Source organism: Panulirus ornatus, chromosome 58, assembly GCF_036320965.1.
Source record: "Panulirus ornatus isolate Po-2019 chromosome 58, ASM3632096v1, whole genome shotgun sequence".
NCBI lineage: Eukaryota > Metazoa > Arthropoda > Malacostraca > Decapoda > Palinuridae > Panulirus > Panulirus ornatus.
Window position 1 is genome coordinate 13,009,192 of NC_092281.1, and position 20,513 is coordinate 13,029,704.

General features: G+C 45.1%; 1 protein-coding gene across 1 annotated transcript; it reads right to left on the reverse strand.

Annotated features, from left to right (window-relative positions):
• Positions 1-15,936: 15,936 nt before the first annotated feature.
• Positions 15,937-18,232, reverse strand: LOC139766533 (uncharacterized). Its single transcript, XM_071695310.1, has 2 exons — positions 17,792-18,232; positions 15,937-16,816 (listed from the first exon to the last, which is right to left on the reverse strand). Exons 1-2 carry the CDS (start codon positions 18,137-18,139, stop codon positions 16,130-16,132), a joined length of 1,035 nt encoding a protein of 344 aa, XP_071551411.1. The 5' UTR covers positions 18,140-18,232; the 3' UTR covers positions 15,937-16,129.
• Between the last annotated feature and the right edge of the window lie 2,281 nt (positions 18,233-20,513).

Sequence of the window (20,513 nt, forward strand, 5' to 3'; positions counted from 1 at the left end):
ATTCATCTATCCCATCACTCATTCAACCACTCCCCCACACTCATTTCCTCATTCTGTCACTCCCTCATTTATTTAGTAACGCACTGCCTCACACACCGAATGGAAAGTCCGTAAAGCCTGACAAGTTATTGGAAGCACAGATCTGAGGTGGGTATGTTCTGCCATTATTGACATTCCCCAGCAATTCTTGAACATGTCACAGCAGCGTCGGACTCTCCCAGTCAAATTACGTAGGTCTTTAACTTGTCCACTGACTGTTCCCGCGGGACGGGTACTTCATGCTGACTGTATCACCAGCGGACAGTGTCCAGTCACTCATGCTAACTGTACACCAGCGGACAGTGTCCAGTCACTCATGCTAACTGTATCACCAGCGGACAGCGTCAAGACACTCATACTAACTGTATCACCAGCAGACAGCGTCCAGTCACTCAATCTGACCGTATCACTAGCAGACAGCGTCGTCACTCATGCTAACTGTATCACAAGTGGACAGCGTCCAGTCACACATGCTAACTGTATCACCAGCGGACATCGTCCAGTCACACATGTTAACTGTATCACCAGCAGACAGCGTCCAGTCACTCATGCTAACTGTATCACCAGCGGACAGCGTCCAGTCACTCATTTTGACCGTATCACCAGTCACCATCAGGCGTCATCAAGAGTCACCATGGCGTACCCCGCGGGATGGCTACTTCATGGCCCGGCGTCATCACGGGCCATCATCCCCGACTGAGCCAATCTGCCGCACGGCCGGGATGGCTGCCTGCCTCACCATACACATTCCTCCTCCTCTACCGAGCCAACGTTACCCGAGGGACGGTTCCCTCATCCTCCGGCGTCATCAAGAGTCATCGTCTACTGAACCAACGTAACCCAATGACGGGTTCCTCGTCGTCTGCCGTCATCACAGGCCTCTATGTATGGCCGCACGCGAACCTAACAAGTTAAGCCAACAAACGTTTCTCCAGAACGGAGCCCTTAATACAAGGGACTGTTTCCCGTTTTGGCCGCGTCCCGAATCTCTTATATATAATACGTTGTCAGCCTCGCTACTCAACAGATTGGTACACCAATCACACCAAACACCACTCACAACGTCGATCAGTGCCTACGACCATGTCTTACTGGACTGGCCAATCTACAAGCAAGACCAAGAGGGACCACAACAGAACCTGCCCCACCTACAACATGCAACACCTTCGCACTGCCCTCGACTCCGTCCTGCCCACTACCACCCAGCCACAGTCTCCCTATGGTGGTCTGGCCGCTCTAGATAACTTCGACCTGGACATGGTGGCGAATCTTGCACCAGAAGACAACTGGGAAGGATCAACACCCACAGCGCCTGACTCCTACCTGCCACATTATCTGTCATCTGACTCACAAGACGACCACCTCGTAAGTGGAATTACTAAGTGGTTTCTTCCTCACACAATCCATATTCATGTGACACCACTGACCCTACGCTCTCTGCTCTGCCTCATTATGCACTCTGGTCCACTGACATGGAACACACACACACTCCCCGACACTACATAACTGACAAAGTCATCTTATCTGCTGTTTGAATACATGATCCAGATTGCCTGGCCCACGGTTGACAGTACTGCCTGGCCCAAGGCTCACACACTGCTGCTTCTTCCACGACCCACATCCCATCGTCACATATATGTGTATATATTTCTTATATATGTGAAATCTAAACCCATTAGGAGTAGTGAGATATAAATGCGTGGACTTAGTGACACGGGGAACTAAGCTTCAGTTCCTACATTAAAAGGAGAATGTTGGCTTGGACCAGGAGTCCTTCACTTACCACATTCAATGTTTTCGTTATATTTAGTCTTACTGATGATAACATTAGACAATGGTTGTGAACAAACATAATTACACTGTTGACAATCTCTACACAGGTCTTGTCTCAACAGCTGTCTCTTATATTGACACTTGTCAGGAAGGCAGCAGATTCAGTCTCTTATGGTATACACTAGAGAGAGAGATGATCTCTCCCTGATGATACACTCGCATGGGGAAAAGCAGGAAGGGAAGTCGCTACTGCTCAAAGTTTCTCCTACCTTGTTACTAGGTGGCACCAAGCAATATTGGAATCACATCAACATAATAGTTACCCATTTACTTAACATATAGTCATTTACGAGAATTACTTTGACATTCCAAACAATCACTTCTTAGGGCTATGAAATGGCGCCAGTTTCCAGGACATGCATTCCAACATGGACTCGGGGTTCCAGTCCTAGATCCAGGCCTCACTCAACATTCCTCAAACAAAAAGATGCAAACTTTTGGGCGTTGCCAATCATTTCGCTATATCTAGGATGTAAACTGAGAATAAATCTATAAGCACACTAAAATATATTTCTATATTCTGCTACTGTCCTCTGGCATTAGAGATAATAATTAGTATTACCTTGATGTACAGAGTCTGGGTATGGTTAACCCCAACGACGTCCTAAGAACCACTGACATGGGAACCTCCTACCACACTATGGACACTTTGGACCCATTCCTGCCGCCAGATGAAGTCGAGTTGTACCTGAGCGACTTAACCAAGTCCTCCGATAGTGAAGATCAACAGTGCCTGCCACACCTACCACAGCACCAGGCCTCCTTCCCTGCTACAGGGGCCATCAAAAAGAAAGGCGCGCCTCACCGACACAGAAGGCAGTTCCTTCCTGAAGGAGAAGAGAAACAACGACGAGGTCGCCAACTGAACAACGAGGCGTCGCAGCTGTACCGTAAGAGACGGAAGGCAACGACCAAGGAGATGCAGGGTCTCCAGCAGCAGCTGCAGGAGAAGAATCAGCGGCTGACATCCTTCCATCAACAGCTGGAGACTTCACTGCAATGGTGCCAAGACGTGCACACCAATTACCTGCCCTCCTCCTCCTCAGCAAGCCTTCTTCCCGGACCTTCACTCAGCCACGACTTCCACCCTGACCCTCCTCAAGCCTACTCCCTTACCCCCCTCGACCCTGACCCTCCTTACACCCACTCCCTCACACCTCTCTACCCTGACCCTTCTTACACCCACTCCCTCACACCCCTACACCATGGCCTCCACTCTGATCCTTCCCCATCCTGAGCCTCCATCAGCCTGGCCATTCAGAAGCCAAAGAAGCTTACGAGATCCAGTATTCCTAACTGGCCAAGTCGTCCCCCCACTCTTCCCTCACATCAAAATATCTGAAGTCTAACAAACCTTTCCTCTGTGTCAACAATATGTATGATAATGACTCAACTGTTTAAACATCAACCTGATGAAACGCTAACGAGACTCTTAAGATGTAAGAGCTCGAGAATAATGAGATGTTTTCTTTCTGTGATTTTGAAAGTATAGGTTTGGCTACAATGTTTTTACTGCAAGAGTCTGTTACAGGACCTGTATGTACCCCACTGGTCCAAACCTTCTATGTCTAGTGGCGCGAGGGAACACAGGGGGGGAGGCAGGTGTTGAAGTCCCCCCTCTTTGAAAAGCAGGGGGTTCTCAGCCTCCCAGTTTTGTTTACATTTACTTGTACAGAACTGCAGTATGGCGCATCCTCACCTTCAGATCACTGGCTCTTGTTCCAGTGAGGCATCATCACTCCCCCCACTTGTTAGAAGGTGCCGCCGTGACTGTAGTTCCACTGGTGAGATACAGGAATATAGCCAACCCATGCACTGTAGTACATGTATTTATATCATTAATAATAAAAAAAATGTCGTTAAAAGTGTGATATATTATCCTTATGTCCAGGCAATGAAGATGCCATACCACCCCCTCCGTAGACCCAATACTTAAAGAGATAAAGTTGTCATGGCAACACTGAAGGTTGACACTGGATAAAGGTCTTAACCAACGACACGTGTAGTCGGGTATCAAATGATGGTAGAGTATCACCACTAGAGAAAGTCCAGTGACACATATTGGTAGTGTATCACCACTAGAGAATGTCCAATGACGCATTTTTGTAGTGTATCACCACTAGAGAGTGTCCAGTGACACATGTTGCTAATGTATCACCACTATAGAATGTCTAGTGATACGTGTTGGTAATCACCACTAGTGAATGTCCACTGACACATGTTCGTAGTGTACCATCACTAGAGAATGTCCACTGACACATGTTCGTAGTGTATCACCACTACAGAATGTCCAGTGACACATGCTTGACCTGTATCACCGTCATAAAATGTTCAGTAATACATGCTGATAGCGCCTATCCAGTAGACAGTGTCCAGTGACACATGGTGGTAACGCGTCACTACCACTCACTGACACAAGCTGACAGTGAATCATAAGCAGACAGTGTCCAGTGACACATGCTGACCCGTGTATCACCGGCAGAGTGTCCAGTGACACATGCTGACCCGTGTATCACCAGCAGAGTGTCCAGTGACACATGCTGACCCGTGTATCACCAGCAGAGTGTCCAGTGACACATGCTGACCCGTGTATCAGCGGCAGACGGTGTCTCCTGACACATAATGAGTGTATCACCAGCAGACACTGTCCAGTGACATCCATAAAATGTATCACGAGCAGACTGTGTCCAATGACACATGCTGACTGTATCATCAACATTGGCAGTCGACTGTATCACCAGCAGACAGTGTCCAGTCACTTACGCTGACTGTATCACCAGCAGACAGAGTCAAGTCACTTGCGCTGACTGTATCACCAGCAGTGTCCTGTCACTTACGCTGACTGTATCACCAGCAGACAGAGTCCTGTCACACACGCTGACTGTATCACCAGCAGACAGTGTCCTGTCACTCACGCTGACTGTATCACCAGCAGACAGTGGCCAGTCACTCATGCTAACTGTATCACCGGCAGACAGCGTCCAGTCACTTACGCTGACTGTATAACCAGCAGACAGCGTCCAGTCACTCATGCTAACTGTATCACCAGCAGACATAGTCTAGTAACTCATGCTAACTGTATCACCAGCAGACAGGGTCCAGTCACTCATGCTAACTGTATCACCAGCAGACAGTGTCCAGTCACTCATGCTGACTGTATCACCAGCAGACAGTGTCCAGTCACTCATGCTGACCGTATCACCAGCAGACAGTGTCCAGTCGCTCATGCTAACTGTACCACCAGCAGACAGTGTCCAGTCACTCATGCTAACTGTATCACCAGCAGACAGTGTCCAGTCACTCATGCTAACTGTATCACCAGCAGACAGTGTCACAGCGTCCAGTCACTCATGCTAACTGTATGACCAACAGACAGTGTCCAGTCAATCATGCAAACTGTATCACCAGCAGACAGTGTCCAGTCACTCATGCAAACTGTATCACCAGCAGACAGTGTCCAGTCACTCATGCTAACTGTATCACCAGCAGACAGTGTCCAGTCACTCATGCTGACTGTAACACCAGCAGACAGTGTCCTCACTCATGCTAACTGTATCACCAGCAGACATTGTCCAGTCACTCGTGCTGACTGTATGACCAGCAGACAGTGTCCAGTCACTCATGCTGACTGTATCACCAGCGGACAGTGTCCAGTCACTCATGCTAACTGTATCACCAGCAGACAGTGTCCAGTCACTCATGCTAACTGTATCACCAGCAGACAGCGTCCAGTCACTCATGCTAACTGTACAACAAGAGGACAGTGTCCAGTCACTCATGCTAACTGTATCGCCAGCAGACAGTGTCCAGCCATTTATACTAACTGCATCACCAGCAGACAGCGTCCAGTCACTCATGCTAACTGTATCACCAGCAGACAGTGTCCTGTCACTCATGCTAACTATATCACCAGCAGACAGCGTCCAGTCACTCATGCTAACTGCATCACCAGCAGACAGCGTCCAGTCACTCATGCTAACTGTATCACCAGCAGACAGTGTCACAGCGTCCAGTCACTCATGCTAACTGTATGACCAGCAGACAGTGTCCAGTCACTCATGCTAACTGTATCACCAGCAGACAGCGTCCAGTCGCTCATGCTAACTGTATCATCAGCAGACAGTGTCCAGTCACTCATGCAAACTGTATCACCAGCAGACAGTGTCCAGTCACTCATGCAAACTGTATCACCAGCAGACAGTGGCCAGTCACTCATGCAAACTGTATCACCAGCAGACAGCGTCCAGTCACTCATGCTAACTGTATCACCAGCAGACAGTGTCCAGTCACTCATGCAAACTGTATCACCAGCAGACAGTGGCCAGTCACTCATGCAAACTGTATGACCAGCAGACAGTGTCGTCACTCATGCTAACTGTATCACCAGCAGACAGTGTCCAGTCACTCATGCTAACTGTATCACCAGCAGACAGTGTCCAGTCACTCATGCTAACTGTATCACCAGCAGACAGTGTCCAGTCACTCATGCTAACTGTATCACCAGCAGACAGTGGCCAGTCACTCATGCAAACTGTATCACCAGCAGACAGTGGCCAGTCACTCATGCTAACTGTATCACCAGCAGACAGTGTCCAGTCACTCATGCTAACTGTATCACCAGCAGACAGTGGCCAGTCACTCATGCTAACTGTATCACCAGCAGACAGCGTCCAGTCACTCAATCTGACCATATCACCAGCAGACAGTGTCCAGTCACTCATGCTAACTGTATCACCAGCAGACAGCGTCCAGTAACACATGCTAACTGTATCACCAGCAGACAGCGTCCAGTCACTCATGCTAACTGTATCACCAGCAGACAGCGTCCAGTCACTCATTCTGACCGTATCACCAGTCACCATCAGGCGTCATCAAGAGTCACCATGGCGTACCCCGCGGGATGGCTACTTCATGGCCCGGCGTCATCACGGGCCATCATCCCCGACTGAGCCAATCTGCCGCACGGCCGGGATGGCTGCCTGCCTCACCATACACATTCCTCCTCCTCTACCGAGCCAACGTTACCCGAGGGACGGTTCCCTCATCCTCCGGCGTCATCAAGAGTCATCGTCTACTGAACCAACGTAACCCAATGACGGGTTCCTCGTCGTCTGCCGTCATCACAGGCCTCTATGTATGGCCGCACGCGAACCTAACAAGTTAAGCCAACAAACGTTTCTCCAGAACGGAGCCCTTAATACAAGGGACTGTTTCCCGTTTTGGCCGCGTCCCGAATCTCTTATATATAATACGTTGTCAGCCTCGCTACTCAACAGATTGGTACACCAATCACACCAAACACCACTCACGACGTCGATCAGTGCCTACGACCATGTCTCACTGGACTGGCCAATCTACAAGCAAGACCAAGAGGGACCACAACAGAACCTGCCCCACCTACAACATGCAACACCTTCGCACTGCCCTCGACTCCGTCCTGCCCACTACCACCCAGCCACAGTCTCCCTATGGTGGTCTGGCCGCTCTAGATAACTTCGACCTGGACATGGTGGCGAATCTTGCACCAGAAGACAACTGGGAAGGATCAACACCCACAGCGCCTGACTCCTACCTGCCACATTATCTGTCATCTGACTCACAAGACGACCACCTCGTAAGTGGAATTACTAAGTGGTTTCTTCCTCACACAATCCATATTCATGTGACACCACTGACCCTACGCTCTCTGCTCTGCCTCATTATGTACTCTGGTCCACTGACATGGAACACACACACACTCCCCGACACTACATAACTGACAAAGTCATCTTATCTGCTGTTTGAATACATGATCCAGATTGCCTGGCCCACGGTTGACAGTACTGCCTGGCCCAAGGCTCACACTACTGCTTCTTCCACGACCCACATCCCATCGTCACATATATGTGTATATATTTCTTATATATGTGAAATCTAAACCCATTAGGAGTAGTGAGATATAAATGCGTGGACTTAGTGACACGGGGAACTAAGCTTCAGTTCCTACATTAAAAGGAGAATGTTGGCTTGGACCAGGAGTCCTTCACTTACCACATTCCATGCTTTCGTTATATTTAGTCTTACTGATGATGACACTAGACAATGGTTGTGAACAAACATAATTACACTGTTGACAATCTCCACACAGGTCTTGTCTCAACAGCTGTCTCTTATATTGACACTTGTCAGGAAGGCAGCAGATTCAGTCTCTTATGGCAGACACTAGAGAGAGAGATGATCTCTCCCTGATGATACACTCGCATGGGGAAAAGCAGGAAGGGAAGTCGCTACTGCTCAAAGTTTCTCCTACCTTGTTACTAGGTGGCACCAAGCAATATTGGAATCACATCAACATAATAGTTACCCATGATACTTGTTTTACTTAACATATAGTCATTTACGAGAATTACTTTGACATTCCAAACAATCACTTCTTAGGGCTATGAAATGGCGCCAGTTTCCAGGACATGCATTCCAACATGGACTCGGGGTTCCAGTCCTAGATCCAGGCCTCACTCAACATTCCTCAAACAAAAAGATGCAAACTTTTGGGCGTTGCCAATCATTTCGCTATATCTAGGATGTAAACTGAGAATAAATCTATAAGCACACTAAAATATATTTCTATATTCTGCTACTGTCTTCTGGCATTAGAGATAATAATTAGTATTACCTTTATGTACAGAGTCTGGGTATGGTTAACCCCAACGACGTCCTAAGAACCACTGACATGGGAACCTCCTACCACACTATGGACACTTTGGACCCATTCCTGCCGCCAGATGAAGTCGAGTTGTACCTGAACGACTTAACCAAGTCCTCCGATAGTGAAGATCAACAGTGCCTGCCACACCTACCACAGCACCAGGCCTCCTTCCCTGCTACAGGGGCCATGAAAAAGAAAGGCGCGCCTCACCGACACAGAAGGCAGTTCCTTCCTGAAGGAGAAGAGAAACAACGACGAGGTCGCCAACTGAACAACGAGGCGTCGCAGCTGTACCGTAAGAGACGGAAGGCAACGACCAAGGAGATGCAGGGTCTCCAGCAGCAGCTGCAGGAGAAGAATCAGAGGCTGACATCCATCCATCAACAGCTGGAGACTTCACTGCAATGGTGCCAAGACGTGCACACCAATTACCTGCCCTCCTCCTCCTCAGCAAGCCTTCTTCCCGGACCTTCACTCAGCCACGACTTCCACCCTGACCCTCCTCAAGCCTACTCCCTTACCCCCCTCGACCCTGACCCTCCTTACACCCACTCCCTCACACCTCTCTACCCTGACCCTTCTTACACCCACTCCCTCACACCCCTACACCATGGCCTCCACTCTGATCCTTCCCCATCCTGAGCCTCCATCAGCCTGGCCATTCAGAAGCCAAAGAAGCTTACGAGATCCAGTATTCCTAACTGGCCAAGTCGTCCCCCCACTCTTCCCTCACATCAAAATATCTGAAGTCTAACAAACCTTTCCTCTGTGTCAACAATATGTAGGATAATGACTCAACTGTTTAAACATCAACCTGATGAAACGCTAACGAGACTCTTAAGATGTAAGAGCTCGAGAATAATGAGATGTTTTCTTTCTGTGATTTTGAAAGTATAGGTTTGGCTAAAATGTTTTTACTGCAAGAGTCCACTGGTGAGATACAGGAATATAGCCAACCCATGCACTGTAGTACATGTATTTATATCATTAATAATGAAAAAATGTTGCTACAAGTGTGATATATTATCCTTATGTCCAGGCAATGAAGATGCCATACCAACCCCTCCGCAGACCCAATACTTAAAAAGAGATAAAGTTGTCATGGCAACACTGAAGGTTGACACTGGATAAAGGTCTTAACCAATGACACGTGTAGTCGAGTATCAAATGATGGTAGTGTATCACCACTAGAGAATGTCCAGTGACACATGCTGGCAATGTATCACCTGCAGAGAGGTCGTGACTCATGTTGGCAATGCTGACACCAGCAGAGGTACTGTGGTGTAGGCTCTCAGTGTACCACCAGCACAGTGTCCAGCGACGCATGTGGGCAGTGTATCACTACCACAAAATGCAGTGTCACATGCTGGTACAGAGACACATTCTGGTGGGTATCACCAGCAGAGGTACAGCGACACACGTTGACACCCAATGACTAGTGACACATGTTGACAATATGACCGGTAGACAGCGTCCAGTGACACATGTTGAGTGTCACCTGTTGTACTCATTGAGATAATGACAGTATCACCAATGTGTCCAGTGACATAATGTTGACAGTATCACCAACAGACAATGTCTGGCTAGTGACACATAGTGACAGCATTCTAGCCATCCACAGTCGCCCCACAAAGTGACATTTTACTGACGACGTCCTAACTTGGTGGCAGGTCACAGTGGGTGAACTCAACCTGACCAAAGTAGTCCTAAGGAAATGAGTTTGGTGGATCAACCTACGGCCGTCGCTGTAGTCACAGATGACCGACCTGACCCTTTTCATAAGAAGACCCCGCTCTCAGTCCACCAGCACACGGAGAGAGGTCAGGGCTTGCTACATTCGGCTTCGACAACCTGACCTTCCTACCTCTTATATACCCGGGTGTCACAGCAGGAATGCAGTCAGGCAGCGTCCTCGTGCGCGACGCTAGACAACGAGTGTACCACTCCAGTACCTGAAGTCTTGGCCGTGTGACACAAGATTCAAGCCGCTCTTTGGGCACCTCCAAACATCAGTACGAGTCCCAACGTGACTCCTGACGCTTCATTTTCATTTTGGCGCGTCACCTCCGACGTCCATCTTCGGCATGACTCGCGTGGGACACCACCTCCGCCCGTCACGAGCAGCAATTGTAACAAAAAGGGACCTACGGCCACGCCTGCGGGGGCACTCCTGCATCGCAGACACAAAACGGCAGCCGACGATCACTCCATGGGCCACGATACAGGTCACATCCACCTTCTAAAGGAGCTCCACATAGACTAGGCAGCCACATGCTCATGCTTCATCTGGCATCCTCATCAGCATCACAGGATCCTGGTCAAGCCTGTCTCATGTTATTCGACCTGCCTCACTTTACTTTTTCACAGAAATCCTGCAACTTCAGTCGCTCAGCCTCTGGGTGTATTACTCGACCTGCCTCACTTATTCACGGTAATTCTGTACCTCCAGTAGCTCACTGTCTCTGGGTTATTTCACAATTATGGACCTTGATGAAAAGAGCATTGTTATTGTTGTCGTTCATCGTGTTTCCTTGCCTCCTCTCTCTAAGTTACACCACTCCAACAAAACCATCTAGAACACGTCCTACAGCATGTATGCAGAAAATCTCAACAAACAAGTGGCTTCATAAATGCTGAAATAGCAAAAAAAAAAAAAAAATCTCACCTTAGAGAGAGAGAGAGAGAGAGAGAGAGAGAGAGAGAGAGAGAGAGAGAGAGAGAGAGAGAATAAACGACTTAAAAATCAAGTAAATTTCATTGGGAAAAAAAACTGAATGGGCTGCTGTCAGAGAGATGTTGATTTGTATGTTTAGTGTGGATCGCTTGAAAGGCATGGTATGAATTCATCATGTCTCTCTATCATGCACTTCCACGGGTATTACAGTCGCTGCTCAGACTCAACGTTTACTCACAACAATTACTGTCACATCACAAACTATCATAAAATACCGATCGGGTACTTAATGCTGTCAGTAATATCAGCCATGCGTGATGGAGCAAATTCACAACACTGTACGACATGATAAACAAACAGATAGACTGGGTTCACACATGTAGCAAATGAAATGGCTTATCAATCAACGCTGATATATCAGTAGTGAAAAAGGCAAATAAGAGTAAGAATCATGTAGAGTTATAAAAAAGTAAATGAGGAAACAGGCTTGAGTGTAAATAGCACAAGGAAACAGTAATAAATGACTTAACTCTACGAAACTGCTCAGATGTCGGAATATCTTGTCTCTTGACAAGTCGCTCCTATATAAAGGTATGGCCCGTCCTCGTTGTAGGAATCGTAAAACAAAAAGCTCAGGGCAGGCGGACGGTACAGGCAATGCAGGTCGGCAACGCGTCGAGTTTGGGCACCACGGACAGTTATGTAGCGCCCTATGTTGGCTAGCAATACCATGCGTCACTGTGTCATTATTTCTACACTATTCCTTGATCCTATTCACTGCGCCATATAGGGATGGCGAAAACAAGACGCTGGCGAAGGCGTGACACCGAGTTTAACCACAAACAAACAACATACACCAGGAAAAGTGTTGATTCCGAGAACCTACTGCTTCTGCCGACAGGGTGCATGACGCTCGTTGAAAACAAATGGGAGACGAGCGTAATACATTACATATCAACATTACATGTAGAGATACGGAAGACATAGTTTTCATAAGGATACGCAACATAAACTTCTTCCACTCGTATGGAGTACTGTTCGCACATCTGGAATAGGACCTCACTGCACCCTTGCTTAACAGAGTTGAGTCTTAAGCGGCCCGTATTCTAAACTCTCCCAGGCTAATTTCAAAACTTGACCCTTTTTCACTGCGCCGTAATCTTAGTTTACTTTCCCTTCTACTATGGGTATCACTATGGTTTTTTTGCTTTCGCGAACAGCCTGCTTGTGTGCCCCGACCACTAGTAAGACCATGCGATACTCGGCAAGCTGCTGCGTTGACAACACAAGGGTGCGTTGCTTTGATAATTTATTTTCATCCTAACACCTCGAGCCTTCGGAACTCTCTACCTTGTAATGTCTTTTCCAATGACTATGACCTGGCATATCTTAAAAGTTTTTCACTTCCTCCAAAATTCGTAAATACTTTTCCTTGTCTCTTCCTTTTCTTAGTCCTCTCTATACTTCATTATTAATAAAGTCTAGCCTTGATTTGGACTTTAGTCGCTACCCCCTATTTCAGCGAGGCACCGCCAGGAAAACAGACAAAAAAGGCCACATTTGTTCACACTGTCTCTATCTATCATGTAATGCACTGAAACCACAGCTCCCTATTCACATCCAGGCCCCACAGACCTTTCATGGTTTACCCCAAACGTTTCACATACCTTGGTTCAGTCCACTGACAGCACATCGACCCCGGTATACCACATCATTCCAATTCACTCTATTCCTTGCACGCCTCTCATCCTCCTGTATGTTCAGGCCCCGATCTCTCAAAATCTTTTTCACTCCATCCTTCCACTTCCAATTCGGTCTTCCGCTTCTCCTTGTTCCCTCCACCTCAGACACATATATCCTTTTTGTCAATCTTTCCTCACTCATTTTCTCTGTATGTCCAAACCATTTCAACACACCCTCTTCTGCTCTCTCAACCACACACTTTTTCTTTCCACACATCTCTCTTACCCTTTCACACTGCTCTTACCCAATTTAATGCTTTGTACATGCTTTCACCCTCTCATTTAATACCCTCCCATATAATTTCCAAGTAATACTCAACAAACTTATGCCTCTGTAGTTTGAACACTCACCTTCATCCACTTTGCCTTTGTACAATGGCACTATGCATGTATTCCGCCAATCCTCAGGCATTTCAACATGATCCATACATACACTGAATATCATTACCAACCATTCAACAACAAAGCCATCCCTTCTTAATAAATTCTACTGCAATAACATCTGAACCCGTCGCCTTGCCGGATTTCATCTTCCGCAAAGCTTTCACAACCTCTTCTCTCTTAATCAAACCATTCTCCCTGACCCTCTCACTTTGCACACCAACCCGACCAAAACACCCTATATCTGCAATTCTATCATCAAAAACGTTCAACAAACTTACAAAATACTCTCTCCATCTTTTCACTTCATCACTACATGTTATTACTTCCCCACTTGCCCCCTTCACCGATGTTTCCATTTGTTCTCTTGTCTTACGCACGTTATTTACCTCCTTCCAAAACATCTCTTTATCCTTCCTACGTTTAATGATACTCTCTCACTCCAACATTCATTTGTCCTCTTTCTCAACCCTTGCACCTTTCTCTTGACCTCCTGCTGCTTTCTTTCATACACCTCCCAGTCATTTGCACATCTTCCCTGCAAGTATCGTCCAAACGCCTCTTTTTTCTTTCACTTACAACTTTAATTCTTTGCATTTGAATCACTCATCACTAAATCCGGTTTCGTGCGACAAAGCTGCTGACACACTCTCAGCTGCTCCCAAAACACTTGCCTCACATTGTCTTTCTTCTCATGACCAGGTGCATAAGCACCAATATTCACCCGACCTATTCTACCACTTTCAGGTTTACCCACATCATGTTTAGAATCTAATCTCTTACTCTCCTATCATATACTCCCACACCTTCAGGAGTAGTGCTACTCCTTATTTAACTATTGTTAAATATATATTAAATATATATTCTAAGATAATCTTCATAAGATAGCATACGACATCGCAATATTCAGTTTTTATCACCAGGAACAAGATGCGCGTCCTCCTAAAACTGATAAGCTGTCAATATTGTCTTTCGGTTGGTCCGGTGAGCAAGGAGCCATAAGCTTACAGGTTTGCCTGTCCTCACTTCTGACGCAGAAGACAATATGCTCAGTGGCAGGTCTGCAAACGACAAGGTATACTAAGAACTCGAGCCACTCAAGGGGCTTGTCCTGCATCGTGAGGTTTGGCTTGCATGGTCTTGGCTCAACCCAACATTGCTGGCTGGCCGCTCCCAGTACACACTCCCGTTGGGTATATAGAATGTTATTCATAACCTCTTCTCTAGACACCAGTACGTATACTTATCAACCCTGCTCAACTATTTGTTCCAAATCTTGTACTCTTTATAACGGATGAGAACGACTGCAACAGGATCTTAAAATGATGAGGTGGCCACAGGGACTAATGCTCAGTAATTCAATTCAATTCCGTTACTTAATACCATCATAGAGGAACAGGATCCTCGTACTGTCACTAGGTAAACCTGTACAATACCATCAAAAGCATCTGGCAAGTGTCACGAGTATATATAGATACAATAATGGGGCTTACTAAAGCCTAAGGAAGGAAGGACATTTTTCAACACATCAATACTGTTTACATAATATCTGGCCAGTAGGGGGAAGATTATCGTGGATCCGTTAGGGGTCGTGGGCTCAGCAATGATCGTCGCCTCTCCGTCAGGGAGTCGTGGGCTCAGTAATCTATATTTTCATTCAACACACAACACACTCTTAAACTCCTTTTCAACATCCAGTTAAAAGAAATCCTCCGCATGAGTGATAACTGCTGTACATGAAACTTAACACGACTAACAACTGGCTGCCAGTACACACTGAATCACCAACAGAACTTAGAAGTAAGAAAACTAATGGGTGACGAAACGTTGGCAGCAGCCACTTATCGTACCTCTGGAGTCTACATCCTCACCAACCACCTGTACATAAGTTGCATCACGTTATCACCCACTAGAACACAACTGGGCGACTGTGTTAAAACTTGTGGGGGCCACAACTCTTAAACGTGTCAACTGATTAATCTTCCCATTATATATGTCCACAAATCTGTTTCTTCTGACACACTAATTTAGATTTTATCATGCAATATATATGGTAAAGACACAGACTCGTCTGGTTGTGACCCTTTAGCTCATATCATATATTAATGAACGCCCACTTGGTGTAACTATATCTACATTACCAGTGTAATGGTCACTGTCGTACATGACAAATGTCTTAACAACAAGCAAGATCTCGGGACATAATTCTTAGATGTCAGACACTTCTGATTGGTGTGTGGTATTATAGTCATCTACTATACAGGCCTAATCCTCATAGAGTCCTAGTTGTAAATTAGCCAATGACAGAATAATATGTGCCTTCAAAATTCCTCATACCATCAAGAGATTCTAGATAGCATTACCAGGTACTTCTGCCATGTGACCATCACCTGTAAATGATAACCAGAGGTCACACAAGTAGGCTGGGTCAGACATAGTGACCCTGATCATTGAACACCCAAAAAAATGTCACTATCATATCAAAATGAAAGAAATACAGGATTATGCATGTCTCTATATTTGAAAAAATACGTTAAGTGTAAGTTCTCGAGTTTCAATCAAGGACTTGATTCAAAATACTATTATAAAAATTAAAAATGTTTAATAGCATACATTTAAGCGTAAATTACATAGTTGGTTTCATAAATTCTTTGATATAATCAATACATCAAAGTGAGACACCGGGAGGAAACTAATCCAACACTGAACATGACTGGGACACAGCATAGGCTATATCATAATATGTGTACAGGTGAAAGAGCCCAGAGGAACATTTTAAGTCCGACCCATATGTTGCCGGAGGAAATTGTGGCTGAACTGCTTCATCTTGTCCCTAAGCTGTTCCAGGTTGGCCACCCTGGCTTGCAACTCAGCGTTCCTCTCGCGAAGAACTCGTTCTTCCTCCTCCATCTGAGATAATTGATTGCGGTGTCTTTCACGGTAATGTCTTGAGGCTTCATTATTCAGGTCTCTGATACGCTGGTACTTTTCCTCCTCTGTGAGCGTTCTGTACGACACTCTAGGCCGTCGCCGACGTGGTCTGGTAGCCGTGTCGCTACTGGTGCTGCTGCCGGCATCGCTGGTACCGCCCAGCTCCTCCGCGGGCGGAGACAACCCTTCCAGAGGCGGGTAACACTGTGAGTGAGAGTCGCTGGCCACGCCCAACTCCTCCAGATGTGGGTACTGCTGTGAGTGGGAGTTGCTGGTCACGCCTAGTTTCTCTAAGGGCGGGTATGAGTTTGAGTAGGCGTCGTTGGCCACGCCCAGATCTATAGGAGGGAATGAATGTAACTGAGTGTCTGATGTTGGGTGGTGGGCGATGGGCGGCTGAAGGGAAGCAATGCTGGACCTTTGACTTCTCGTGGTCTTCGGCCGTCGTCGTGTAGTGCCTGGCAACCTGGGCCCAGAGGCCATTGGTTGCAAGCCTCCATTATTGCTTCCAGTAAAACTGTTGTCCACATTCTGCCAAGATTTAAGAAAGAAAGTGTCGTTAGTGAATGAAATGAATAACTGATGCTGATTACGTCAAATTCATAAGTTACGAATATGACTAATAAACTGTTCAATAAACCCTAATCTAATTTACCTCTAGATATTGAATTAACTGAATCACTTATGTTATCCAGAACCTCTGATTATGAACTCTTGCAGCCCATGGATACACTACTCTCAGTAGCAGGGAAATGTAGACTCCTTTGGAGTGAAATATCTTAAGCAAAACAGAGGCGCCTCGCCAAGATGACTTAATTCGCTGTAAAACCTCAGGTGGATCCACGTCCGACTATATATATATATATATATATATATATATATATATATATATATATATATATATATATATATATATATATATATATATATATATTGTGTGTGTGTGTGTTACCAGACTCCGCCAGCTCAAGGTTAAACTGCCAGTGAAAAGTTGTCTTTGGCTAGACTGAATCAAAAGCAGTATGAGTTAATGTCTTCTCACTCCACAACAGTCTACATTTCCGTTACTGGAAGTACCTCCGCTCTGAGCTGCAGAAACCTCTAGAAAGAGGACCTAAGTTACTGCAGGACTCAGTCAATTTAGAAAGACAGTTGTAATATATAGATATATATATATATATATATATATATATATATATATATATATATATATATATATATATATATATATGTATATAAATATGTGTGTGTGTGTGTGTAATATATGATTCCGCCTCCATAACTATAGGGTATCCTATCCATGTTTGAGTTTACCTTAACACAGTTAAATGAAGTAGCAAGACTGCACGTACTAAAACATTTCTGAGTAACCTACCCTATTACCATAACAGACTAGGTTTACCTTAACATCTGATCAGGGAAACAACCTATCAAAGAGGGGGGTGTATGTCAGAAAAGCCAACGTTATCTTCAAAATGTCCAGTGAAGACGAGAAACTTCACCTACCAGGGTTTCTTCGTCGACGTCCTGCCACAGGGAAGCGGCCCCGATCTCCAGGTCCATGAGGTTGCTCCCAGGGTCGTAATCTCCCACGGGAAAGTCGTAATTATTCGGCAGGAGGGAGTTGATCATGTCCTCTAGATCCTTTGGCAACTGTAGTCTGCTGCCACCACTGATGGAAACATCCTGGTCTTGTCGTCCACCCTGAATGCCATTATTCGCGGGAAACTGCACGTCAGACATCACAGAATTCAGTTTGAGCTGACGCTCAAATTTTAGGGACATACAGTTGTCGTCGGGGTTAATACTCATGGTATTTGGGAACAAGGACTGGTCCGAGCGGTAGCTTTCCATGATATGCGTAACTCGTGAACATGCAGCTCTTGTCTGCCACCACACAGTCAGTTGTTCGACTAGATTACGAACACTAACAGTAATGTACTGAAACTGGACGTTCGGTCCAAGTGTATATATAGCAAGAGGACCTTGCGTCACGTTGTGCGGCTCAAAACGTTTTCATTGACACTTTTAGTACGTGTTGCATGTACGAGAACGTTTTGAGCTCGTTTATTATGATTATACTTTATTTATAGATTATCTTCATTTACCTATTATTGATATAGTATTTCTCAAGATAACTTATCCCTTGAATTACTAAATATGAAGATTTATACTATAAAGCAAAAGCCCACAGTGCCTGGCAACTCAGGTCATACGTGTTGAGCCTTGTAAGCTCGGCGCTGCCGGACGTAAGACACTCCATCATACATTGATCTTGTTGTCACAAGTATGATTATCATTTACTGTCAACAATTCACTCAATCGTATGATATAAGATTAATTAACAGTAATTGTTCGAAAGAGACTCGTCAGTGTTCAGAGGACGTAACAGGAAAAAAATGTTTGAATTACGTTATAGAGAGAAGGGATGATGGGGTGGGTGTGTGTTCATGTTGTGACAGGAAACAGCAAGACGAACGACATCACACATGACGTCACCACTACACGTTTGAGTCCAGCACAGGCCTTTTCTTTTTTGACGAACTTGTCTTTGAGAATCTTCAATGACGCCAAACACGTGACTCAGCCGGATTTTTTTTTTTTTCGTTATTGTTCAGCTGTGCATGTTATACGGTTTGAACCTACATCATCAGACTCGTCTCGTGATCTTTAGAGAACACTCTATTAACCACAAACTAGTTTTACCCTGAGTGTCTCGTGTATCAATACGTATATATACTAGTCCATTCCGTACATCACAATTGTTCCCTATGACTTATCTTGATCTCCCAATAGGTTTGTTATCATTGCCAGTTATCTCTGAATGAGTCAATGTACATCATTGAATGCATCATAATATGAGGAGCTTCTAACGTGCCGGGATTATATGAAGGAAACAGCGTTACGTTGGCAGACGACGACCCCATAGTGCTGTGCTGATGAACACATGAGGGAACTGTTCACCACTACGGGACGTGTGGTTATATATATATACATATATATATATATATATATATATATATATATATATATATATATATATATATATATATATATATATATATATATATATATATATATATTGATGCTGACGGCTCGTCTTCATAAACCTGGAAATTGTTGGTTTAATAACTCAAAATGGCTCACTAACTGAGGTATTCCTCCGCTAGTGTGGTGTTTTGATCAACAACCTCCCTTCTGTTGTGTGAGTCTTGCCATTTTACCCTCGATTTACGGTCAAGTGTTCCATCAGTAAATATGCATATATGTAATATCCTGAAGCTCCTCATCATATTCATGTGAATGATTGATAAAAAAAAATTTTGGTTGTCATATGCATTTCATCTCAGTATTCGAAATAAGAGGTACGTGAATTATCGGACAGAAGTTACGATACTCATATGTTTGTAGGTCATCAATTGGGAGACATGTTATAGTTTTGTAGGTCGGGGTGTTATGATACATATTTTATACATTGTGTATCGTAGGTCGGGAGTTATGATACATATATATTGTAGGTCAGCAGTTATGGTACATATGTTATACATTGTAGGTCAGCAGTTATGATACATATATATTGTAGGTCAGCAGTTATGATAAATATGTTATATATTGTAGGTCAGCAGTTATGATACATATGTTACATATTGTAGGTCAGCAGTTATGATACATATATATTGTAGGTCAGCAGTTATGATACATGTTATATATTGTTGGTCAGCAGTTATGATACATATGTTACATATTGTAGGTCAGCAGCAGTTATGATACATATATATATTGTAGGTCGGCAGTTATGATACATATGAACATATTGTAGGTCAGCAGTTTTGATACACGTTATATATTGTAGGTCAGCAGTTATGATACATATGTTACATATTGTAGGTCAGCAGTTATGATACACGATATATGGAGGAGAGTATGGTACCCAGCCTGTGTTAGTGGGACGTGGTGGGTTGGTATCGTAATTTCATTTTCCGGCACATTTAAAGAACTGGGCAAGGTTTAATGGCCGTAAGAGAGATGGTTGATGACATAAGAGAGATGGTTGATGACAATGAGATAAGAATGGACACTGGTGGACACCAGGAACAGGGGCGCCTCAAGATGAACGAACCTTCCTTTTTTTTCGTTTTAACCCAAGTCGACAACACGGGCGCAGAGCAGGTGTTGGGAACAGGCAAGAATTGATCCCCTCGAGGTCATGGAACCCAACAAGACGCGA